The sequence below is a fragment of the Danio rerio genome, chromosome 2 (genome assembly GCF_052040795.2).
Source record: "Danio rerio strain M-AB ecotype USA chromosome 2, GRCz13ab, whole genome shotgun sequence".
Lineage (NCBI taxonomy): Eukaryota > Metazoa > Chordata > Actinopteri > Cypriniformes > Danionidae > Danio > Danio rerio.
In genome coordinates, this window is record NC_141022.1 from 60,667,501 (window position 1) to 60,695,000 (window position 27,500).

Consider the following 27,500-nt stretch of genomic DNA (forward strand, 5'->3'; position numbering starts at 1 on the left):
TTCTGCTGTCATCTTATTATATCATTCTACCTTTTATGTATAGTCATCAACACACTTGTTTGTAGAGCAAATAGTTTGACTGTTTATTACTCCTAGTGTGAAATTTCTCCCATAGGCGACTGAATTGTGAGCTCTAAAACATTGCAGAATACGTTCAATAAGGCAGAGAATTTATTCTGGATATTTGCACGCTGTTTTGAGGGGCATCATGGGAGCTTAATCGTTCTTCCAACAACTTTCAACCTTGAAAAGTTCGAACAAGTGCCTTATATTGACATTTTTAATAGTTTAAAGTGATATATTGCCTGGGTTGGTGTTGTTATGCTACAGAAACCTTGCCAGCACATTTTCGGTTATTTTACAGACTTATTTCTCTCTATAATCTTATGCATTATTTTATTATTAATGACTAAAATGTCAATAAAAGTCCCTTTGTTTAACTGTAGAGTTGAAGTTTCAATATTAAACGTGAACAGAGCCAAGATCAACATCCCATAATGCAATTCAAAACCTGAAATAAACACTAAATACAGAAACTATTCATTAACAGATATTTTTTTACAGTTAGTCAAGCTTGAAATTATTCATACACTTAGGAGATTCTGACTTAAAGTTACTGTTAATCAACTAATTAGTTATTATTTTGGACTGGAAATTACCTTGGCTTCTCCTGAAAGATAATAAGAGGATGTTCAGGAGTGATCAAAGTGAAAAAAAAAATCCTAGCTTTTATTTGCATTTGAACAAAAGCTTTAAGTCAGAATTTACCAGGGGTTTGAATAATTTCGGGCTTGACTGTAATACTTGCAGGTGGTTCATTCTGCTGAGGGGACCCCTGATGAACAGATAGACTACGCTAGAGGAAAATGAATGAATGTATATTTGCACAAAGTAAATTCTTGCTTCATGAATCGGCTCAGCAGTTTTGATGCTATGATCTGATTTTTTTAAATGACATTCAATGCTGTATTACTGTGAACGGCACATATTTATTTGCAACAAAGAATATTGTAAGTCACTTTATCTGTGTTTCTGCTTGGGTAAATACCTGCATTCTGTTCAATATCTTGCAGCTTGCAATGCTGGAGTTTTGCCATTTCATTCATTCATTTTCCTTCAGCTTGGTCTTTATTTCAGAGATTACCTAAGCTGAATGAACTGCCAACTTATCCTGAATATGTTTTACGCAGTGGATGCCCTTCCAGCTGCAACCCAGTCCTGGAAAACACCCATATTCTCACATCTATACACATACTCTTACACTATGGCCAATTTGGTTCACCAATTTCCCCTTGGCGCATGTGTTTGGACTGTGGGCTGGTATAAGATTTTGACAGTAAGATAACCTTGGATAAAAATATCCCGGTTTCACGGTATCGTGATTACTGCTCGAAAATATATTCTTTTTAAATGTCTGGGTAAAAAACTAAAACTTTTCCCATGTAAACATGTCAGGCTTAATAATTCAAATGAATCATTAACTTCTGCCTGCTGTCTTCATTAGTTTCAAAAACTCAGATTTCATTACAATTCAAAACGGCATCTCTGGAGATACTAAAAAAAAAAGTTCAATAAAAAAAAATATTACACATACCCTAGGAACGGTATTACAGCAAATTTTGGTGGTTTTAAAACCTTGACTTTTCCAAGCTGCAGTATACCTTGAAAATAGTTATCATCCCATGCCTAAATTGGACTGTGGTGGAAACCAGAGCACTTTGAAGAAACCCACGCCATCATGTAAACTGCACACAGAAATGCATACTGACCAAACCGGGGCTTAAACCAGCAACCTTCTTGCTGTGAGGCCACAGTGCTAACCACTGAGCCACTGTGTTGCCGCTTTTGCCATTTCTTTTAACTTTGTTTTATTGCTGCTCTTCACATTTCAGTTATACTCCATCTTGCACATGCAATAAGTAGACGAGTACAAGTTAATGCATTTCTCAAATGCTTTTAAATGAACTCATCTTACTCAAATATGATGCAAAATATTGCAATTTTTGAGGATTTAGATATTCTGTCTAGTTTGGAATAATTTGCTGTTGACTGACAAGTTAACTTAATTATAAATATGCATTGCTTTTTTTGGACATTTATTGTGACCTCCAGTGCATTAAGATATTTTCTTATAACTTTTACTGTATTGCATTGTTGTACTGCATTTTCTATCCATGCATTTTATTTGTAATCCATCTCATTAACTTTTTTTTTTTTTGCATCTGTTCATATTTTTACCCAATTGTATTGTTTTAATAAGAGTTATATATATAAAATTGTAATAAAATAGTTTATAATAAAAAGCTTTTGCAATGTACACAAGCGTTATCCTTCAACAGCTAAAATGGCAAAAAAAAAAACACTTTAAATTAAAAAACGTTTAAATTAAGAAAAAACGTTTAAATTAAGGTACTTGCAAAAGATTTAATTACAATTTAAAACGGCACCTTCGGAGATATATATATATATATATATATATATATATATATATATATATATATATATATATATATATATATATATATATATATAATTTTATTATTATTATTATTATTAATAATTTTTTATTTATTTATTTATTTGTTTATTTGCTGGAGATAATGTTGTCCTAAAAAAAAAAAAAGTTAAATAAAAAATCCTACACATACCATAGGAACGGTATTACAAACAAAAAATTGGCGGCTTTAAACCTTGAAATACTGCTGTCTTTGTATCCATCAGTTTCTTGTGGCACATTCACCCTTCTCAAATATATAATTTCCAAAAAACTAAAACCTCAAAAAACTATAAATGCATTCATCACTGGACAGATTAAACGAGCAGATGCTCAGACAGAAGATTTCAGACACAAAGTCATGCGAGCAGAAATTACAACATGCTGTCTAAAACTGGCTTTGCATGATATGGATGAGATTACCAGAGGGTTAGGCGGATTTCACCAAATCAGACAGACATCCAACAAAACCCCAACAGCTGTGTGTGTGTCCGATACAACATTAACCCCAAAGTAGAATATGAACGTTTCCTCCTACCTGGAGTTGTTTAAGTTATCAGGGCAGTCTGAATCCACACCGGATGACTGGATGCAAATCAGCAAAACCGAACCGAGCAGAGCCGCGGATCCTCCGGTGAGTCTGGCGGAGAAAAACCCGATATGATCAGAGTCGAGTCTGCTGGAACTTCAGTCACATCAAATGAAATGAAGTCCACAAAGGAAGCCGTAAATGCTGATGAACGGTTTCTGATGGTAAAGCAATGGCAAGCATCGGGCGCATACACGCAGGAAGGGGTACCGGGAGACGCGCAAACTGACGCCGGTGTCTGCGCTGCGGCGCCTCCGTCAACACTGGAGAGATCAGAGACAAAAGAGTGCTGAAGAAGAGGACAAAATCCCCCCTCCCGGGGAGGACAGAGAGAGAGAGAGAGAGAGAGAGAGAGAGAGAGAGAGAGAGAGAGAGAGAGAGAGAGAGAGAGAGAGAGAGAGAGCATTCACAGCTGAATAAAAGGCATGCATCAATCATGACTGTTAACAATGATTGTAGATGCAAATTACAGACATATCTAAATGCACTAAACATGCTCAGTAAAAGATGAATAAAAATAACCATTAAGTTGATTTTTTGAAGAGTTAATGGACCAAATTTCGTGTTTGTTTATATTTCACCCAATTTGGGTTGAAAGAGGAGCACTCATTTTAACAACAGTTTATAATAATCATCTTATGCAACAGGAGGAAATTAAACAAGCATCAATTATGATTGTTAAGAGGGATTTTAGATGCAAATTACAATGCATTAAAATGCTTAGTAAGATATGGATAAAAATAGCTGCAGATTATTTTAATTGAATTTACTGGACCAAATTTAACCCATTTGTTGTGCATATCTCAGCCAATCTGGGTTGCTTTCATAACATCCATTCAATCACTTTCCTTCAGTTTAGTTTTTGATTTATCAGTATGAGAAGGTTTGCAGTATTAGCAGAGAGCATTCACAGCAGAATTAAAGGCATGCATCAATCATGACTGTTAACAAAGATTTTAGATGCAAAGTATAAATAATAAAATGCACTTATAAAATACAGATAAAAATAGCAGCTGAGATGATCATTTAAAGTACATTTACTGGAGCAAATTTACCCAAATTTTGTGTTTGTCCATATTTCACCCATTTTGAGTTGTTTTAATCACATTCATTCATTTTCCTTTAGCTTAGTCTCAGATAATTAGGGGCCTCCACTATTTTAATAAGAGTTTATACTAGCAATACTTACCAATCTCACCAAAAATACAAGTTTGCAGTAGAGTTTGAAGAGAGCATTCACAGCAGAATTAAAGGCATCAATCAAGACTTGACTTAATGATTTGAGAGGCAAAGTGCTAATAAAATGCACTAAAAAGCTTATTAAATACTAATAAAAAGAGCTGAGTTGATTATTTAAAGTAAATTTACTGGAGCAAATTTAACCCAAATTTTAGGTTTGTCCATATTTTACCCATTTTGGGTCGTTTAATAGCAAGTAACTGGGTGGTTCATTCCGCTGTGGCAATAAAATAAGGGACAATGCCAAAGGAAAATAAATGTAGTAACTGAAATGGCAACAAAAAAAGTGCTAAAAGCAAAAGCTAGCACTATATTTGCTAAAAATTCTGCTTTTTATGACAATTTTATTTATATACACGGTAAAAAAAAAAAAAAAAAAACTGTAATTTGAAATTTGTGGTACAAAAGTGGCAGTAATCATCTTACAGACAGTAAAAGTATCTTACAATAATGCAAATTGGGGAAATTCTTGAGTTTGCAGAGCGCATTCACAGATGAATAAAAGGCATGCATCAGATATGACTGTTAACAATGATTTTGGATGCAAAGTACAGAAATAGTCGAATGCACTAAAATGCTTACACTGAAAAAAAAAATGTTTCATTGTAAATTGTTGCAAGCAATTAATATAAGCTGAATTTAAACAAACAATTTAGGTTGAACATTACTAAATTTGTTTAAATTCAGCTTCTAGAAATTGTTTGCAACCACTTATACCTAAGAAATGAGTAAATCCAATGAATATTCTTTTCAGTGTAAAATATGCATAAAAAGAACCGCTCATTATTTGAATTAAAATTACAACAATTTTAACCAAAATTTTGTGGTTGTCCATATTTTACCCAATTAGGTTGTTTTCATAAGACTTTATAATTATTATCTTACCAATAATGCAGCATGAAGAAATTCTTGAGTTTGCAGAGCACATTCACAGCAGAATAAAAGGCATGCATCAGTCATGATGGTTAACAATGATTTTAGATGCAAATTACAAATTACAGAAAGAGCAAAGCACATTAAAAATATGGACAGTCACCTGATGAGTCCATTTTTAAAATAAAATTAATTTGGACCAAATTGAGCAAACTTCATGATGTCCTTATTTCACCTAATTTGGTTTCACCTCATTTTAATTACAGTTTATAGTAATTATCTTACCAATAATGCAGCAGGGGAAACTTCTGAAATGCTAACAGCACTGATCTCTAGCGCCTTGGACTGCAATTTTCCTTTAATCACCCTTGTGGACCAATTATGAGCACCCCTGGAAATAACCCAGCATTTTACTTCTCACAGCAGACTGGCTAGATCTCCATTTCATGCACTATGAATATATTTTGCCAGAGAACCCCGTTAACTAAATCAAAATAGAAAAGATTCTGTCTGAATGAGACAACTGTAAATGCAGAAATGATATGAAACTCAGGCATGAAGATATTTAATTAAATAAGGTTTTATTTATAAAATAGTTTTGTCTGATTTAATCCAAATTGAGTCAATCTGAAGTTGCCAACTAGCAATAATTAAAGATGTGGAGCACATTATTGCAAGCTTTTGACCAAATGAAATAACAATTGGAATAATAGACTTCAAAACAAAGAATTTCTTAAACTCTTCGGTATGACTTTATTTTGATGGTCCCTTTAACACATTTTGTTGAATTTAAGTTGCATTGCATCGACATGCTGACTAACTCTCATTAGATTATAAATAGGCTGTTCAGTTGGGGTTGGAGTTCATGTAAGTTGACATGTACTTGCAAAGTTTCTGATAGTCAAGAGCAGTATCAGCAGATATTAAGCAGACATGCTAATACTCAAATGAGAAGTAAATGGCATGTACTCAAGTTTCGCTGCGCTGCAAAGTTCAAGCTTGGTAAACTCTGACCAGTGAAATCGCATCACTTGACTGCGTAAAGCTGCGGTCACACTAGAGTTTGAGCATGTGAAATTCTGTCGTACGGTGCTGCAAAAAGGACGATTAAACATTAAAAAGTGAGCGATTGCTCCATGTTTTAAATTTCTGTCCAGAGAGGTTGTTTTGATCCTCGATTGGTCTCACGCAGTCAAGTGATGCGATTTCGCCAAAACAATCTCACAGCAAATCGCAACTTTTTCATTTAGTGGCTAATTCGTATTAATTCGTACGATCTAATTCATACTTTTTAGTACGATTTGCTCATTACCCAATGATGGTTGGTTTAAGGGGTGGGATTAGGTGCTATGCCTCTTTTTAAAATCGTACAATTTCGTAAGACTGAACTCATACGAATTCGCTACTAAACTGCCAAAACGTAAAATACTTACGTTTTCTCGTGAGATCAGGCTGATTTCGCAGGTCAGAGTTCATCAAGCTTGAGTTTTGCACCGCAGCAACCTGTGAAACGACGAATGACCCTGCGTTTCCAGTCTAAAACATTCACGTGCATATGAATGGAAGTCTATATGGAGAAAGCCCAGTGTGACCGCAGCTTAAAACCAATTGAGGATCAAAACATGACCTCTCTGGACAGATATTTATAATATGGACCAATTGCTCACTTTTTTTAATGTCTAATTATCTTGTTTAATCCCGCCCCTTTTTGCAGCTCCATAGAATTTCACTCCTGTCCCAGTTTGCGATCACTACATTTAAAGAGTGACATTTTACTATGAATTCATTCATTCATTTTCTTTTCAGCTTAGTCTCTTTATTAATCTGGGGTCACCACAGCAGAATGAACCGCCAACTTATCCAGCATATGTTTTTACGCAGCGGATGCCCTTCCAGCTGCAACCCATCACTGGGAAACATCCATACACACTCATCCACACTCATACACCAAAGACAATTTAGCCTACCCAATTTACCTGGACCACGTCTTTGGACTGGAAACCGGAGCACCTGGATAAAACCCACGCAAACGCTTCAGCAAACTTACCTGTAGGCATCAAACAAGCCTGAAGCACTCAATTACTTTAATCAGGTGTGGTTAATTAGTGTTGGAACTAAACTGTGCAGAGTTGTGGCCCTCTGAGTTTGAAACCTGTGAACTATACTGTAGTATATGATTGAATATATTAACTTTCTGATTTTGATTGTAATGTTATATCATGAAGCTTTTGTAAAGCTGCTTTAGAACAACAATTATTGTGAAACCTTGAATTGAATTTCACCTGCACTCTCTATCCAAACAGAAACAGGAGAAAACATTGATCAAAAGCAAACATGAGTTAACGCTGTATCTACTTATACAATTTGAAAAAAAAAAACAATTACAACTAAAGAAATAGAATAGTGTTGTCCTCAAAGTCAGATTAGAAAAATCTCTAAATATGAACAATAAAAACTATATTTGTAACACAAAAGCCTCAAGTTCTGGACAATTATGAGCTCAAAAACCCTATGTTGGATCAGGAGGAAAATCTCTCTGCTTTTGAATTTCACCTCAGATTAAAGCTGCGGTCACACTGCACTTTTCTCCCCATAGACTTCCATGCATACACACGCGAATGTGTCGAGCTGCCTTTCCCCTGCACACGGCATTCAGACAGGACTGTCGACATACGCCCCCTTGTGGCAGTCACACAGAATTTTCAGTTTTGTCATGCACCATGAGAGAGAAGTTGTTTTGGGTAATTTTCTGTAATTGATCATATTTCATGGCGGCACGGTGGCTCAAAGCACTGTGGCCTCACAGCAAGAAGGTCGCTGGTTCGAGTCCCAGCTGGTTCAGTTGGCATTTCTGTGTGGAGTTTGCATGTTGCATGCGCTATAGGTGAATTGAAGAAACTAAATTGGCCGTAGTGTATGATTGTGTGTGTGTGAATGAGTATGTATGGGTGTTTCCCAGTACTGGGTTGTGGCTGGAAGGGCATCCGCTGTGCTAAACATATCCTGGAAATGCTGGCGGTTCATTCTTCTGTGGCAACCACTGATAAATAAGGGACTAGGCCGAAGGAAAATGAACGAATGGAATTTCCAAGTCATCACAGATTGTCTGCCTTTCGGGAGCAGAAGCAGATGGTCAGATTTTGATTAAAGATTACCAAAACAAACGTTTTTCTAAATGGACTAATTTACAGATTAATTATTCAACTGAATGTGAGCACACAAAATAAACTTTGTACATTTTGATTTCATTGCATCTGAATTTGGCTAAAAAAAGCTAAGCATCCTCCAAAAGTGTTGACCCCCTGAAAGTCGCTGTATAATTTAGAAACATTACATTACAGAAATATATCAGCCGTGAAAAACATAATGAGGTTAATGGAGTCCATATTTAGAGTGAGCTGAGCTTATGATCCGAGTGCCATTAACCACAAACTCACTGAACCCTCAGATCCAGCAGGACTTTCACCTGAAGTCAGAGGGAAAGACCTTCAGTTCAGTTCATCTTTATTTCTCTAGCGCTTTTACAATGTAGATTGTGTCAAAGCAGCTTCACACAGAAGATTATAGTAAAATGAAACAGTAGTCCAGTTTTCAGAGACATGAAGATCAGCACATGAGAAACTGAAAAGAAGAGTCACTGATCATGACAGCATCTCAGATCCTCAATCATACAACAGTATCTGGATGCAGCCTTTATGATGCAAGCTGAGACTGCATCACTCAGCGATGCAATGTCAGACACAATGCACTCAAATGGAGCGAGTGACGTCACGGTGAGGGGTAGGGTTAGGGTTAGGTGAGCGCATCAAAAAGCATTGGATGCAACGCAGATTGCACTGTACCAGGACTGCATCCAGACCCCTCTATAATCAAATAAACAACCAACTACAGTTGAAGTCAGAATTATTAGCCGTCCTGTATATTTTTCCCTCAATTTCTGTTTAACAGAGAGATTTTTTCAACACTGATTTAACTGATTTATTTTATCTTTGTCATGATGACAACAAATAATATTAGACTAGATATTCTTCAAGACACTTCTATACAGCTTAAAGTGACATTTAAAGGCTTAACAAGGTTAATTAGGGTAAAGTTAGGGTAATTAGGCAAGTCATTGTATAACATTGGTTTGTTCTGGAGACAATACAGAACAAATATTGCTTAAGGGGATAATAATGTTGACCTTAAAATGGTTTAAAAATATTTAAAAAATGCTTTTATTCTAGCCAAAATAAAACAAATAAAACTTTCTCCAGAAGAAAAAACATTATAGGAAATACTTTGAAAAATTCCCGAATCTGTTCAACATCATTCGGGAAATATTTGGAAAAAGAAGAAAAAACTTCTGTATTTTTTTAATGCATCTTTTATCTTCTCTTATAGCAAACAATAATGACGACCGACAAATTGCATTTAAAGAGACAGGCACCCAAATCTGAAAATTCTGTCATCATTTACTCATCCTCCACTTTTTTCAAACCTGTTTAAGTTTCTTTCTTCCTGAAATCTAAAACATGTAAATATATGGAAAATACATAACATAGTCAAGATTTGTATGCATGTATGAGTCTTTCAGAAACCGCTAATCTACTGGGATTTTCAGGCACAACCATCTCTAGGGTTTACAGACAAGGGGCCTGAACAAGCATCAGAATGGGGAAGAAAGGGGATTTAAGTGACTTTGAGCGTGGCATGGTTGTTGCTGCCAGACGAGCTGCTCTGAGTATTTCAGAAACTGCTGATCTACTGGGATTTTCACGCACAACCATCTCTAGGGTTTACAGAGAATGCTTCGACAAAGAGAAAATATCCAGTGAGCGGCAGTTCTGTGGGCGCAAATGCCTTGTTGATGCCAGAAGTCAGAGGAGAATGGCCAGACTGGTTCCAGCTGATAGAAAGACAACAGTACCTCAAATAAGCACTCGCTACAACCAAGCTCTGCAGAAGAGCATCTCTGAACACACAACACGTCCAACCTTGAGGCGGATGGGCTACAGCAGCAGAAGACCACACCGGGTGCCGCTCCTGTCAGCTAAGAACAGGAAACTGAGGCTACAATTCACACAGACTCACCAAAACTAGACAATAGAAGATTGGAGAAACGTTGCTGCTCTGATGAGTCTCCATTTCTGCTGACACATTCAGATTGTATAATATACAAGTGTAAATACAATATAATATATAATATGCACTTCACTAAAGCACCATAGATGTTATGGTCACCAGCAGTATGGCCCTTGCAGGCTGCTGGGGAACACTCGCATTCAACTGAACTCCAAATCCCATCATGCACCTCACTCACACACCAGTCCTGTACAACCATTCTCTAAGTAAACTACGTTTGAATCCTTACCTGGCGACGCAGTGGCGCAGTAGCTGTCGCCTCACAGCAAGAAGGTTGCTGGGTTGCTGGTTCAAGCCTTGGCTGGGTCAGTTGGCGTTTCTGTGTGGAGTTTGCATGTTCTCCCTGCGTTCACGTGGGTTTCCCCCATAGTCCAACAACATGTGGTATAGGTAAATTGGGTAAGCGAAATTGTCCGTAGTGTATGTGTGTGAATGAGTGTGGATGGATGTTTCCCATAGATAAGTTGCAACTGGAAGGGCATCCACTGCGTAAAAACGTGCTGGATAAGTTGGCGGTTCATTCCGCTGTGGCAACCCCAGATTAATAAAGGGACTAAGCCGAAAAAAAAAATGAATGAATGGATACTTACCTCTGTTGCCCCCAGACACATCACAATAGCATTTATACTTAAACGTTTTGTGCGTGTGAAAAGCATAGTAAATGTCGGTAATCCTTTTTATAGTATTATCAAAGAAAATAAATGAATCATTAGCCTATAAGGATTCATTCTGTTATATATAAGACAACATCTGACACTGAGTGAGAATATGATATTATTATTTCTCTCTGACACTGTTTGCGCTGACAGAATTGAGGATTTTTGGCTCTGCTGTTGGTCTGAGATTCTGTAAAGCCTCTGCATCCCTGTTGCGGAGGAGAGAAACGCTGACTCAAGGCCTGTAACCAATAAACTCTAATCCTGGCACAGGTATCCAATCACACAAACACACACACACACACACACACACACACACACACACACACACACACACACACACACACACACACACACACACACACACACACACACACACACACACTTTAAATCAAAAGCACACTGCACACTCCAGAATACACTACCAATGTTAAAATAGTAATATGCATAGCAGTATAAAATGTTAAGCATAAGCCCATTTTGTAATTAAGCAATATCAATATAAATTAAGCATTTTTTAAAATCTTATTTAGGCAAGCATGTATAGGTAGCAGATTTAATTAAAGAAAGTCAATCAATCAATCCATCTATCATCCAATCAATGTCAGGAATTAGTAGGATTAGTCAAAGCGCAATTAACTGTTGAAATATTGCACTAATCAATCCTGTAGTAATGTGTGTGTGTGTGTGTGTGTGTGTGTGTGTGTGTGTGTGTGTGTGTGTGTGTGTGTGTGTGTGTGTGTGTGTGTGTGTGTTGCATGTACTAGATTGCACCAGAAAATTGTATCATTATTCTTTATTATCAGGGGTTGCCACAGTGGAATGAACCGCCAACTATTCCAGCATATGTTTTACGCAGCAGATGCCCTTCCAACCGCAACCCAGTACTTGGAAACACCCATACAGACTCATTTACACACACACTCATACACTACAGCCAATTTAGTTAATCAATTCCCCTATAGCGCATGTGTTTGGACTGGAGGAATCCAGAGCACCCACGGGGAGAACATGCAAACTCCACACAGAAACGCCAGCTGACCCAGCCGGGAGTAAAACCAGCAACCTTCTTGCTGTGAGGCCACGGTGCTAACCACTGAGCCACCATGCTGCCACTGATTTATTCATGGAAAGTTTGTAAAGGAAATTGTTGCCCTTCTCAATTAAAATCATCCAAAAACTGCAAAAAATAAAATAAAAAAACAATTTTAAAGGAAAAATTGCTTGCAAAATGACTATATGGCAACAGACAGTATTATTTGAAAATAACAGAGCAGTACTGTACTTCAACATGATAATAAAATAATTTGAAGATATGCAAATGACTAAAATAGTTAGTTTTACAGTAATTCTACTGTAGTAGGAAATACAGCAACTACCGTTAACTGTCAACAGTAAGTTACCGTCAATTTGACGATACATTTCTTTGAGTGTAAAATGGCACCAATGTTCAACTGTAATAGACCATTTCCCTCTAAAACCTCAAATATGTTAATGAACAGTTTCCGTATTTTGTGATTCGTACGTGTTTTCAGTGTATGGGTTATGGGTTTTCGAACATTACCTTTCATGTAGGGTGTAATGTCAACTCTGTTATGGATGAATTTAGTATTGTGTAGAAATAACAATAAATTATTGCAAGAAATAATATGGGTAGTTAATTACTACTTGTTAATAAATTGTATTGTTATAGCCCCGCTTAGATTTTTTTTTTCTATTTTAAATATTTCCCAAATTATGTTTAACAGAGCAAGGAAATTTTCACAGTATGTCTGATAATATTTTTTTCTATTGAAAAAAGTCTCATTTCTTTTATTTAGGCCAGAAAAAAATGATTTTTAATTTTTTAAACACCATTTTAAGGACAAAATTAATAGCCCCTTAAACCTAGTTAACCTAATTAACCTAGTTAAGCCTTTAAATGTCACTTTAAGCTGTATAGAAGTGTCTGAAGAATATCCAGTCAAATATTATCTACTGTCATCATGACAAAGATAAAATAAATCAGTTATCAGAAACGAGTTACTAAAACTATTAAGATTAGAAATGTGTTGAAAAGAATCTGCTATATATATATATATATATATATATATATATATATATATATATATGGAGGCCACACTGAAAAAAAATATTCAGAGATGACTCCTTGGATTTACTCAATTTTTTTATGTAAGCTGGTTGTTAACATTGTTTTGTGTTGAATATAAACAAACAAATTAAGTTTAATAATGTTCAACTTAATTTGTTTGTTTAAATTCAACACAAATAAATTGTTTACAACCACCTTACATAAAAAAATTGAGTAAATCCAAGGAGTCATCTCTGAATAATTTTTTTTCAGTGTGGCCTCCATTAGCCGTTCTTTACAATTTTGCCACTGTGTGGATTAACACTGAATGTGTGTCATTGTTATTACTTGGGGTTAGGGTTAAGAATATAGCAATATGCTAGTGTTTAACTGCATTATTTTATTGCAGTCCTGCATTGGGCTCACACATATACTCTTAAAGCTACTTCATTGGATCAATCAGCACAGATTAGCCTCATGCAAAGAAACAAATGAATCACTGAATGAATCATACGAGAGTCATTGTGATAATTACGTCAAAATAAATGCATATTATAAGAGAATGAAAGTGTTTTTTGACCTTGAACGCATATCAGCGTGTTGTTGGAGACCCCCAAACCCAAAATATGACCTTTTATAATGCATAATAGGGGCTCTTTAAAGACGCAGCGGTATTATACAACACCAACCCGGACAATATATCACTTTAAACTATTAAAAATGTCAATAAAAGTCACTTTTTCAAACATTTCAAGGTTAAAAGTTGTCAAGCACCCATAATGCAATTCAAAAGCACTTAAAAAGTGGGAAAAATAAATAACATGAAACATAAAATACAGAAAACTGCTAATTTATGGATAGTTTTCGCAGTGTTTATTTCTGCATTTGCTGTCACACTTTAAATCTCCCCTGTGCTGCACATTTATAGAGCTGCACTGTGATAAAAAGGTCATAGAGACCCGTTCAGCTCCAGCGGTTCAGTGTCGCCACTAAATATATGTTGAGAGCTAATTTGTCTTCATTTGCACGCTTGCTCTGTCGTAAAGCAGCATTACTCCTGTCGCAGCAGAGGAAGGTTTTTTAGCCCCGGGAAACAGTCTTTGGCTAAATATGAGCGTTTATTTCAGTTAAAGGCAGTGATTTGGCTGGCCGCTGTTTAATCACCAGCTCATGCATTAATTAATCTGTTAATGGATGCCATTAATCTCTCTCTGGGGCTTTCAACATCTGTTTATTTACATGCTCGTCTGGATAAAATCTTGCCTTTTCTGAATAAAAGAGTGCGAGTCTAATGAAGCTCTTATCTGACTTTTAAATATGTGGGTATGAATGTAAGATTCAGGCATTTGAATTGCATATGAAAGGTCAGTGCATTTTGATTACAAAGTTTTAATATAAGCGCATAAATTGATGGATAGTTTAGAAGCATCACATTGAATAGTGATTTCAAATAAAGGCATGTGCTTGATTGTTGTATTAAGTAAAAAAGTGTTTAATATAAAAAATAATGAAGTATACAAATTAAATAAATAAAAAAGTAATTAAGCAATACAATAATTAATATTAATTAATAAAAAAAAAATATATATATATATATAAATGAAAAACAAATACTAAAAATAAACCAATAGTTGTATTCAGTGAGTTTAAGTAAATTTTTTATATTAATAATTATATAAATATTATAATTGATAAATAAAAAAAATATATAAAAAAAGAAATAGTAAACAAACATAAACCAACTGGACCCTCCCCTTTTTGATCTAGCTATAGTTACTAGACACAGCCCTTGATGTTGGAATTAATCTAGATTATATTGGCTCATTTGAATTCTGCCGAAGGCATTCAGAATATGTGTGCTACCCAAATAATGACTAAAAGTAAGTCTTTGAGAACGGGTTTCTCAAGCCAGGTAGTGCATTAGACCAGGGGTCCATCTCCTGTTTCCAAAATGCATCACAAACTGCTTGAGAAACTGTTTTACTCTGATAATTGGTGATGAAAATAAATGATGTTCAGTAAGATGTACTTGTGTTTACTCACTGCTTATTCAGTTAAAAAAATGTTGAATCCAGAAGGGCATCCTGCTGATTTGATTCAAAAGGACACTTTTTTTTTTTTTTGTCAGACGGCTCACCGGATTGACTTTCATTCACCCTCATTCATTTTAAAAAGCACCCGCTCCATTTTATTTGTCTATGTTTTACTGGAACGCAGAAACTCTACAGGTGCCTGATAGTTAGATGTGGAGTTAACATTAATCAGATTCACTCTAGTCAACTGCATTCATGTTAGCACGTCACGTTTGATGTGATAATTTCACAGTAGAAATACACACAGGATCAAAGACTCATTTTGCCCCCTATAGTGCAACTTGGTCAGGTAAACATCCGCGCTAAAATATCAAGGTGAAAGTCATCATAGCTTGCATTGAACAAACGCAGTACCCAACCCAACTTTGAGAATAGATTAACACCGATATATATATATATATTTTTTTTTTTAATCGTCCGATAAAAGTCTCGCGTTAACGCTAATAATGGCCCACCACTAAATATATATATACATATATAATTATAATTAATAGATAAAACTATATAAATAAATAAATAAATAAATAAATAAATAATCCAACAGGAACCCGTCCCTTTTTGATATTGCTATAATTAAGGCTGGGTTATACTTCTGCATCGAGAGATCGGCGTGAATCGCAGTGTGCACCCCTTGTGCATAGTCGTGCATTTTTACTTCTGCGCCCTGTTTTTGTTGCTCTGCAATAACACTTCTGAAACGCTAGCTGGCAGTAGGTTATGTTCCTCTATGTCAGATTTCTTCACAGATTTTGTTTTTTTTCTGAACACTAGTTTAAAGGGTCACAAAACACCAAAACACATTTTTTGAGCTGTTGACAGTCGTATATGTGTCCCACACTGCTGAAAACACTATTAGGACACCTGTATTTCACTAAAAAGTGTCAATTGGTTGTTTTTGCGTTATTTCAAGCAAATTCGTACTTCCTGTTTGAAATGAATTTTTGAAGCTGCGTCACGGTCATGACATAATAGCGTGTATTCCAGCGTGCAGACTGAACGTCTGTGCCAGAGTGTGTCTTATTACGTCTTACAGTGTGCTGCATTAATGCATGAGTAAGGCTTGGTTCAAACCAATCAGCGCGCTCTATTCTGCAACTTCATTAATATTCATTTCTGTGTTTGCACGACATGGACGCCACGTTGTGTTGGCAAAACAAGCATGAAGTGTTGCTTTTATAGTTTGCTGCCATTAAGTTTTGTTTTCTTTTTCTCTCTGTGAGAGCTCAGACTCATGTGTGGATTAACAGTGTACGCGACGCTCGACAACAATAACTTACGTGTCTAAGGAGGATTATTGTTTACCTGAGAGCTGTTCTCATCTGCAAACGCTGAGATCGGATACGCTTGTAGTTTTCTCTTCATAAAGACGCGGCTCTAGTTGCTGGTGATTGTTCTGTCTCTACAGATTTGGTAAGTGAGTGACCAGTGCTCTTTGTTTATTCAGTTTGTTCGTATCGAACTAAGTTAACTATTGCACCGTAACATGTTAGCACCACAACCAAACTTTAACCTCGTGTAGGGTTTTCACCGCATTTATTGACCGGAATAACACACGCGGCTTTCTGACGCTACCTGCCGTGTGCATCTAAGTATCCGGGAAATGCTGAGGTTTTTTTCTCTCATTCGCCGTGCGGTATCAAACATTGCATGAAAAATACACGCTTAGAGCAGCTCCTCGAATCAAATATCTCGTTTGTCGCGAGGCACATGAATGAATTCCCTGAATGAAAGAGCCAAACTGCAGTTAAAGTCCACCATTTAATAATTTGGCAAATAATTCCACTACAGATGTCCATGTAGGTTAAACACCATCACTTTCTACTGTGTGTGAGTATTTATGAAACTCGCGCGTGCCCAAATAGACACTCCCACACCCTCCCACTTTAGTTCCTCCGACACTCCCCCCTAAACAGAGCTGGACACGCCCACTTTTCTGCCTTTTTCCAAAGTAGAGGTGTGAAAACACCCTGCTGAAACGAGGGGGTTTCATGGCCCTTTAATGTTCAAGTACCTCAAACTCGCTCATTCAGAGGCAGGAACCAGCGGACGTGCAACAACTTTATCATAAGGTAAACACAAAACAAAAGTTTCCATCTGGAGCTCCTTCAGAGGACTTCACACTGATAAACACTCACTCCACTGAAAAACACCACCTACGCTTGGGGATGGGTATCATTAAGGTTTTAATGGTATTACTACTTTTATCAATACCACTTATCGGTTTGGTACTTAAACGGTTCTCTTGTTGGTACTTTTTGTAGTCTTTTATGAAAGAAAAAAAAACTAATTGAACAGAATTAACAGCACTTTATTATTACGTTTTTGTGCAAAGATTGCACAATGGTTTGAAGGAAAATGACCCTTTAACCAACATGTTTGACTTCTCTGACCGAAGTCGGGATCTTTTTTGGTTTATTGGGCCCCTGCAGTTGAAAATACCCTCTTTGAGTTGCAAAATGCAGTTGAATGAGATAATGTTAACGATTTAAATTATTAACGCATTGGTATAGAGTTCATAGTGTTTTGGGAGTTAACTGTGCAGACGATTATCGCAGATTAGAAAAGGTTGGTCAGTTAAATGATGCTACTGTAAGTAATGTCAGCAATAATTCTCCAGTACCGATAGCAGAACCATTACCGTTAGAGCTTATCGATAATTCAGTCTTTTATAATGTAGCACTGATACCGATAAAGTACCAAGTTTCGGTACCCATCCCTACCCACGCTCGTCAACGCTACTATGCTGACCAATCCCAGAGCTTGCGCTATGCGTCATTGCGACGTGTAGTTAGATTTTTTATAAGTGACGTTTTATAAACGAATTTCGGGACGAGCATGCACAGATGTTTCAGCAAATTAAATACAAAATTGGCAAAAATTCTATTCTCCAATCAGCATTTGACCAAACCCCTATAAATACCAAAAGTTATCCTACCTGCATTGTCTCACGACTTTACCATCCCTCCACCACCCCGACACCTCACATCTTAAACCTTATCTACCTGGGGGGAGCATTCAGGGGCCAGGTTAGACACTTCACTTGAACTCTAACTTCTCTTTCTTTCCTGATAAATGAAATAACATGAGTTGGGGTGTCTTCCCCGAGCTCAGAGCCCTCTCCCTGGACAGCACGCCAAATACGCATATTCTTAAAACATCTGTAAGTGTGAAAAGGTGCGCGTCAGCATCAGCCACAGCCACAGCAAGGGTTATGCAACCGCATGAAAGTTGCGCCGGACCATACGCGTGAACTTGACGCGGAAATATAAATGAGTTTAACTAGCCACACCCCTTGACATTAATTGGCTGCATAAGTATTTTGGGTGTGGCCAAAAGCATTTTCAGAACAGGTGTGAACCTATACTGGCCTCACGGTTCGGTTAAGATTATCATGCCTTCGATTCGGTTCAATTTGATATCTCGGTGCATCACGGTGCATTGACGATGCTTTCCATACACAGTGTAATATTTTAGGGGGGAGGCTATAACATGCTGTCTGTATAAACACACAGACACACAGCACCACACTGTCTCTTATTCAAACACATGCACAAACATAGACAGCACCAAACAAATAAACAAACACACACACACACACACACACACATTTAAGCCCTCGCAACAGGGAGAGCTCGCGCTGAGCGGAGCAGAAAAACAAAAAAATGAAAAAATAAGCACTTTTCCGACGGTCCCTTACTGAGAGCTCCTCTCAGCGCGAGCTCTCCCGGCTAAACACATACTGCGAGGGCTTAAATGGAGCAGTGCCCGTAATGTCGAGCGAAAAAAAGAGAAAGACAGCTGTGAAACACAACCAGCTTTGTCTTTTTGTAGGAAACACACTTTAGATCTTTTTAGGGTAAGAGTTTTTTTGAGTTATTGCCGTCTATAACTGATTGTGTGTCAGGAATGTCAAAACAAAACCAACTGATCCGCGCTCATTTCTGGCGCCCCCCTGGATATACAGCACTCTTAGCATTCGCCTTTACTGCCTATGCCACGGGCCGGCCCGGAGTTGGCTCCTGAGTGTTGTAAATACTCGCGCTCACCTCCCTCATGACAGAGCGCATAGGAGATAAATGACGTCAGTACATAATAACCGGTTATGATTATTACTGAACCCATACCGAATTATCCGCATCTGCATCGCGGTGCACCAAAGAAATAATTAATTTTGACACCCCTAATTTTCAGTATAACTTTACAATTTACTATTCTTTCTATCCAACAGAATCAAAATGCGTAAATTCTACACACAGTGCATTGTAAAGTGCTAAGCGTGTTAGTAGTCATTCTGAAAATGTGTTAAAGGAGACCTATTCTGCCCTTTTTTTCCAAGATGTAAAATAAGTCTCTGATGTCCCTTGCATGCATGTGTGAAGTTTCAGCTCAAAATAGCACACAGATAATGTTTTCTAACTCTCTGAAACTAACCCTTTTAAGGTTTTGATGCTAATTGTGCTGTTTGGTGACCAGGGCCGCTGCTGGCCAAAAGGGTGCCCTATGCGAAATTTTACTGTGGTGCCCCCACAGAGGAACAAAAATCACACAAACATATGCATTTAAACATTTATTTATTTATTTTTATTTATATACGTAAATATGCATATAAACACTCAAGATTGTACTTAAACATTCAAATGTTTACATTACAACATATAAAAAATAAACACTGACATGTCTTCTGCAGAAGCATTTCTAATTTCAAGCATTTGCAAAAGGTAAGGAATAAAACCCTCTCTGTACCTGTAGAGATAGACGGTCCTCAGGGCTGCTGTGCAGCTGCTGAAGCAGTGCCGGTCATTCCACCTCATTTTCTTTTGTGACAAAATTCAGCATTGAACCTCCATGTAAAATACAAAAGAAATTAGTCACTTAAAGAAAAACTCAGCTAGTCAAGCACTCTTCAGAATGTGTCTAAACTACAACCAACGTGTGGATTTAACTTGCACTCTCTATGGTGACAAAAGCTGGCCCTTGCTTTCAGAATAAATCAAAGACATTTGTGGTTTAAGAATTATTGTGTGCATCTTAAACAAAAAACTTTTTTTACATTCAGAAAAAAAATTATAATTAATGAATTCATGCAATAAATATGGTTTATGACCTGTGGCCTTGACTCATTTTATATTATTGATATTTCAGAAATCACAGAATGTTTAGTAATTTCATATAGTAAAGTACAAAAATGAAAAACCGGCCTATTAAAAACACATTAATCCACTGATGTACAGACAAAAGAGACTTTACTGTCATTGCAGTGATACAAGCAATAACAACAGCAGCAATAAGAAATTGTCACATTAGAATTATACGATTCTATCTGACATTTTTGTCAAAATTGAGTTATTGACATTCTTATTAAATTACAACTTATTTACATTATGGGATGCTTTTTTATAAGTTGTTTACATTTTAGGACTTTCTTTAACTGTTTGCTATGGAATGCAAAAACTTTGAAGCTCAATATCTCAAAATCATTCAGAACGCAGATAAAACCTTATAATTCCAAGGTGACGAAATGTAAAAAAAAAAAGACAAAACAATAAACAATGATAACTGCAGAGAATTATGTAATATTCAACATAATAACTATATAATAATAAATAACAGATACAGTGAAATAATCGTGCAGTGCATGTGTATGTAGCTGGTGTGCAAACAAAATTGTAAATTACTGCACAAGTTAATAAAATAATTGAGTTTGTGTAATCATCAGCAACATGGGGAAGAGGAGCAAACGTGAAAAGTCATAGAACATGTCCTGTCATAGTTTAAAGCACAATGCACAGCTGCAAAGCAAAAACTGAACAACAACACAAAAGGTAGATTGGTGCAGTTGTGGCGAAGTTTAAACGTTAGCCTCGCTAATTTACTTACTAATATACAACCAAAAATATGTTTTCCAGGTTCATGGAAGATACCTGAAAGTGATGCACGGGATTCATCTTGTTCTTTTTTCCTCTTCTCGGCTCCGGACTGCTGTTGTCTTTTACAGGGCAAAGAGCTGCAGTTTGCATCAATTATAAGTACGTGCAGCTAACAGCCGCAAAGATAAGTGGACCGGGCCGCGCGCACGCGGCTATGCGCGTACATGGAAAAAATGACATCACATGTTTGTTTTTGTGTCCGTCATAATTTTTATTTTTTTTAATGTATTTGACAACATATTATCAGTATACATTTTATTCACACTCAGATTATGTTAATATTATTGAATAAATATAATTTTTTTTTTTGAGCAGCTGAGATGGTGCCCCCCTTCAGAGTTAAGGCCCTACGCAGCCTGCGTACTCTGCGTATAGGGAGCGGCGGTACTGTTGGTGAATGTCACTTTAAATTCAAATGAGATTGCGCTCTTTACAGAAGAGGGCAGAGCTACAAATGCATATGCATCAGATTCAAAGCTCTATTGGACAGACGGCTGCTTCTCACTCAGGGCTGTTTATGCTAATGAGGGAGAGATGGTCACTAGTGGGCGGAGCTTTCCCCCAATGGATGACACGTACAAGGGGAGAATGTCAATCAAAGTGTTTCTGCAGACTCTTTTCAACAAGTCTTATGATAAACAATACCATTAACCACTAGAGGCTGGTTATATTCACACACTGCAGACACACAACTGTGTTTAAAAACTCTGTAAATGTGATTTTTGCATAATGGGTCCTCTTTAAAGCACATGTGTGTGAGATAATCGGCTTTTTACTGAAAGTGTCAGTATGTTGACGTTGAGCTGGATCAAACTCAGAGCTTCTTAAGTATGTGAATCTAATCTGTGACTCAACACAACACACACAAATCAGCATAATCCACTCTTTCCTGCTGTTTCACCTTCTCTCGGGTGAACAGGTGACTTTTCCAAATGTCAACGCCTCCCTGAATCCCAAAGCAGATGATCAACCTGACAGAGAGAGAAAAAGAAAGAAAGAGAGAGAGAGATCATTGTATATACTGATTATTATCGATTTTATTACTGTTTTATCCTAAAAAGTCTAGTTTATTCTGATCTTTTTTGTATCGATTTGTGAATAATTAATGTTGAATAATAATACAATATATTAAATATTAATGTGATATATTAAATAATATGATGTATTGTTGATATTTTATTTAATTATTATATAGAAACATCAGCTTTTTATTACTACTACTATTTACTGTGTGAACTGTTTTTTTTTTATTATATATGTATGTTACTTTTCATGTAAACTTTATAACTGCTTTGGCAATACATTTGTAACGATTGTCATACCAATAAAGCAATTATTGAATTGAAAGAGAGAGAGAGAGAGAGAGAGAGAGAGAGAGAGAGAGAGAGAGAGAGAGAAATGAAAATAAATGATGCACATGTGAATCAAGCTGAAAACACAAGCAGGTGTGAAGCCTGACTTGCAGTGCAAAGGTCAAGAGTTCAAATCCAGAGGAATGCATAAACTGAATGATTATATATTGCATAACTTGAATGCAACAAAAGTAACTCTGGATAAAAGTGTCTGCCAGATGCACATGCAGTTGAAAGCAGAAGTTTACATACACTGAATAAAAAGGCACATAAACATTAAAAAAGTCAGATGTTAATGTGACTAAACTTTTTCATTTTTCTTTTACTTCTAGGTTAGTTTGGATGATCACATTAGTTTCTATAATGAGAGAGATATTGTTTGAAAAATTGTTATAACTTTTCTTGAAAGTCAAGTTTGGTGTCAAGGTTTTGGAAGTTTCTGATTGGCTAATTGACAACAATTGAGTTATTCGGAGGCACAACTGTAGAATAATATTTAAGGAAATCCTCAAACACACTGCTTCCTTGTGGGAAAAGCAACAAGCCATAATCAACAACAAAGCCAGATTACAATAAGCTAAATTACACTGGGGGCAAAAAAAAAAAAAGTAATTTTTGAGACATGTCCTGTGGTCTGATGGAACTAAGACTGAACTGTTTGGCCATAATGACCAGTGTTACATTTGGAGGACAAAGGGGAACGCTTACAAGTCTAGGAACACCATCCCAACTGTGAAGTATGGGGGCGGCAGCATCATGTTGTGGGGCTGTTTTGCTGCAGGAGGGACTGGACCACTTCACAGCATAGATGGCATCATGAAGAAAGAACATTATGTAGAAATACTGAAGCAACATCTCAAGACATCAGCCAGGAAATTAATACTCGGCCACAAATGGGTCTTCCAAACAGACCATGACCCTAAGCATACTGCCATATTAGTGAAAATGTGCAACAGAGTGAATGTTTTGAAGTGGCCATCACAAAGCCCTGATCTCAATCCTATAGAAAATTTGTGGGCAGAGTTGAAAAAGCTTGTGTGAGCAAGACAGCCAACAAATCTGACTCAGTTACACCAATTCTGTCAGGAGGAATGGGCCAAAATTTCTTCAAACTATAGTGAGAAGCTTGTGGAAGGAGACCCAAAACATTTGACCAAAGTTATACAGTTTAAAAGCAAAGCTAAAAAAATACCAAGGAAATGTGTGTACACTTTTGACTGTCTAGAAATTAATCAAAAATTCAAAATAAACAAAAAAAATTCTCTCATTATTCTGGCATTTAGCAAATGTAAATGATTTAGGTAATCCTAACGGACCTAAAATAGTAAACGTTTAGTATAATTAAACATCAGAATTTTTTAAACAATGGTTATGTTGCTTTTTTAGAGTGTATGTAAACTTCTGGTTTCAACTGTATATATTATTACAATGTAATGTAACACTCTTGTTCTAAATCTAAAGCTCTTTGCTCTTACATAGCCTTATTTATATGTACAGTTCAATAGTATGTTCTACAGTGACAGTAATCTGCTGAGAAGAGGAACAGTTACACTGTAAACACCAATCACATGTAGAAACAAAAAATTAATTAGGCCAAACATTATTAATGTATACAGCATAAAAAACAAACCTACTGTATGTAAATAATTATAATAATAATAAAAAACATGTAAAGCTTAATGTTTTCTTTACAATACAGTGAAGAACACAGTTGTTTGTGTGGGGTCTCAGGGGCGAGAAGTGTCCATTTCCTGAAGAAGTGTCATGTGTCGTAATTCGACTTCTCATCAATTAGAAATTATCAGACAGGAGGTTTTGAATATCAGAAAATAGACTTTATTCTCCATAATAAAGCCGAGAAAGAGCAAAGCAGACCCCAGAGCATTCTGAAGTCTCTCCTGGACACTTTCTAAAGTCTCTCCTGCTCCTTCTAAAGCAGGGGTCACCAATCTCGGTCCTGGAGGGCTGGTGTCCCTGCAGGGTTTAGCTCCAACTTGCCTCAACACACCTGCCTGGGTGTTTCAAGTATACCAAGTAAGAGCTTGATTAGCTTGTTCAGGTGTGTTTGATTAGGGTTGGAGCTAAAATCTGCAGGACACCGGCCCTCCAGGAACAAGTTTGGTGACCACTGTTCTAAAGTATCTGTGTTCTCCATAATCTTTATACAGGTAATTATGACACACCCCTTTGTGTCTCTTTTTAACTCTTGACCATTTTTGAATAGGTTTTCTAGTCTAAGGGGTCCTGCTATTCTTGGCTCTCAGCCCACTAGCTCATGTCAACAGAGATGTTACAGGTCTATGTCAGCAAAGTATAGATGCAACTTATGCAAAGGAACTAAGCGTTTATATACATTGTATACATTGTTATGATAGGATAATAACTTGATAATATGTTACTCATTCTAACTTCTGACACATGTAGCTTCATACAAGTATTTAACATATATAATCAGTGCTTTACATATTCAGTTATTCTACACAATCAGTCACTCAGCCTTCTCCTAGTGTTGCTCCTGTGCAGGCGTACTCATCTTACACAGACATATGACTGTATTTTTAACACAGGCTGGCATGTTTGCTGCAAACACTACATACATTTTGAGAAGAGAAAATTAACTGCTTTACACTTAGAAAATACTTCACACTGAGAGAATAAAATCTTCTTCACATGCAGCCATAGGGTTGGTCATCATACAATTTGCAGCGCTAGGCTCTGAAAATTTCTCAATTCTTTTTATAGGAATTTAGGATTCAGAAAAGATGAAAATGGGGTAAGTACAAACTACAAATTGTGAATGGGTGGAAAACCAGTTTTGAAAAGTTCAAGGCTGAGAAATACCTTCTGGTTTTGGAAATTTTACTGTGTAGTTTTGCATTTTGAGTTAAGGGGTTTCAGAAATCACCAGACAAGAAACGAGTTTGTAAGCAGTTGGAAAACACAGTTTTCATTTATTCATTCATTCATTCATTCATTCATTCATTCATTCATTCATTCATCTTCTGCCGCTTTTCCGGGGCCGGGTCGCAAAGGCAGCAGTCTTAGGAGAAAACCCCAGACTTCCCTCTCCCCAGACACGTCCTCCAGACCCTTCGGGGGGATCCCGAGGCGTTCCCAGGCCAGCCGAGAGACATAGTCCCTCCAGCTTGTCCTGAGTCTTCCCCGAGGCTGCCTCCCTGGGTAGGCGTCCAGGAGGCATCCGAAACAGATGCCCGAGCCACCTCAGCTGACTTCTCTCGATGTGGAGGAGCAGCGACTCTACTCCGAGCTCCTCCCAGGTGTCAGATCTCCTCACCCTATCCATAAGAGTGTGCCCTGCCACTCCTCCCTGAACCACCCCCTTATCGTGGTGGGTGGGGAGGGGGGGGGGGGGTTACCTAGGGTCTCCCAAGGCAAACAGGTCTTAGGTGACAGGTCAGACCAAGTGCGGTCCAAAAACCCCTTATGAGTTCTACAATATCAAGGACCGTGACGTCTCCCGGTATGGCGCAGCCGGGGCACCACCCTGAAGCCAGGCCAGGGGTTGGGGCTCGTATGAGAGCGCCTGGTGGCCAGGTTTTTTCCCACAGAACCCGGCCGAGCTTAGCCCGAAGGAGCGACGTGGGACCATCCTCCCGCAGGCCCACCTCCTGCAGGGGGAGCCTTAAGGGGCCAGTGCATTGTGGAACGGGTGGTGGTCGAAGGTTAGGACCACGACAACCAGATCGTCAGGCACAGAAACTGGAAAAAACACTATTAAACATTTTTATATTTCTGTAGTGCGTATTTGTTCTACTCAGTTTATTCTTAGCAAGAATGAAGATCAGGTAAACGCTAATACTATTTGCACACACCACTGTGTAGATAATTACAGATGTGAGGTGTGTGAGTGCACAAAAGCCAGCATTAACATTCTGTGGTCTGCATGAAGGTTTTGCGATGACATCAGACGGTCTGTGTGTTGTGTTGAAGAGCGCCGTGTCGTTTCTTTGGCCAAACAGAGCGAGTGTAAAGGCCTTTAGAGCGCATTGTGTTAATTGGCTCCTCAGAGGAGGGCAGTAATCATGTGTTCAGAGCAGCTGTATGGAGGGTTTCTGTCAAAGCAGACCCAGAATTCCCTCTGAAACGGAGGGTGTGTGTGTGTGTGTGTGTGTGTGTGTGTGTCAGAGGCCCTTGATCGGCCCTCTGCTCTACAGCATCTGTGTGCAAATGAAGCAGCGCTGATGCAAACTACTGCACACATGAAGAAGATGAGTGTTTGTGTGTGTCGATCTGTGTGGTATTTGTCTGCATATATGCGTGTGTGTGTGTATGTGTGTGCATTGGTCTGTTTCTGTGGGTATGAGTTTGTTTGTCTCTGTGTTTGTGTGTATGCATTGCACATGTCCGTCTGTGTGTGTGTGTCTCTGTGTAAACGTGTCTGTCTGTGGGTATGTGTGGTATATATGCATATCTGTATGTGCATGTGCCTGTGCATATGTGTGTGCAAATGTCTGTGTTTGTGGGCGCGTGTGTGTGTGTCTCTGTGTTTGTGTCCGTGTGTGCATATGTCTGTGTATGTGTTTGTTCGCATATGTCTGTTTCTGTGGGTGGGTGTGTGTGTGTGTGCACATGTATGTTTATGTGCTGTGTCTATACGTGGTAAATGTCAGTCAGTATATGTGTGTGTGTGTGTGTGTGTATGCATATATGTGTGTGTGTGTGTATGCATGCGTGTCTGTGTGTGCGCATATGTCTGTTTCTATGGGTTTGTGTATGCATGGTTCATATGTCAGTCAGTATGTGTGTGCATGTGTCTGTGTATATGTGGGTGTGTATATATCTGTATGTGTGTATTTACTGTGTCAATGTGTGTGTGTGCATGTGTCGGTGTATATGCATCTGTGTGTGTCTGTACGCACATGTCTATACCCATGTCTACCAGTGTGTGTGTGTGTGTGTGTGCATGTGTTTTAGTGTGCGTGTATGTGCATGATATCTGCCGGAGTCCTGTAGTGTGTATTAATTAAGACCACAACTCCCATGATTCCACACTCAGTCATGCTATCATCACAATACACCTTTGTTTGTTTTGAATATCCGCCCTCTAGTGGACAAAATGAC

General features: G+C 37.6%; 2 protein-coding genes across 19 annotated transcripts in view; both read right to left on the bottom strand.

Annotated features, from left to right (window-relative positions):
- The window catches only part of btbd2b (BTB domain containing 2b), a 1,074,195-nt gene that overhangs the window by 543,945 nt on the left and 502,750 nt on the right, over positions 1-27,500 (bottom strand). The gene's annotated exons all lie outside the window — the stretch shown is intronic.
- The window catches only part of ncana (neurocan a), a 186,307-nt gene that overhangs the window by 126,034 nt on the left and 32,773 nt on the right, over positions 1-27,500 (bottom strand). For 7 of the 18 annotated variants that reach the window (XR_015479142.1, XR_015479148.1, XR_015479145.1 and 4 more), the window contains 2 exons: positions 21,968-22,037; positions 3,033-3,134 (listed from right to left, as the gene is read on the bottom strand). Coding sequence is in view for 1 of the 18 variants with exons in the window: in XM_087241639.1 (XP_087097765.1) it covers positions 3,033-3,134; positions 19,883-19,950 (170 nt within the window). In the remaining 17 variants the exon portion in view is untranslated. Of the gene's footprint in view, positions 1-3,032; positions 3,135-3,313; positions 3,346-19,882; positions 19,981-21,060; positions 21,198-21,967; positions 22,038-27,500 lie in introns of those variants that run through there. The other 11 variants (XR_015479144.1, XR_015479140.1, XR_015479146.1 and 8 more) reach the window with 3 other exon arrangements.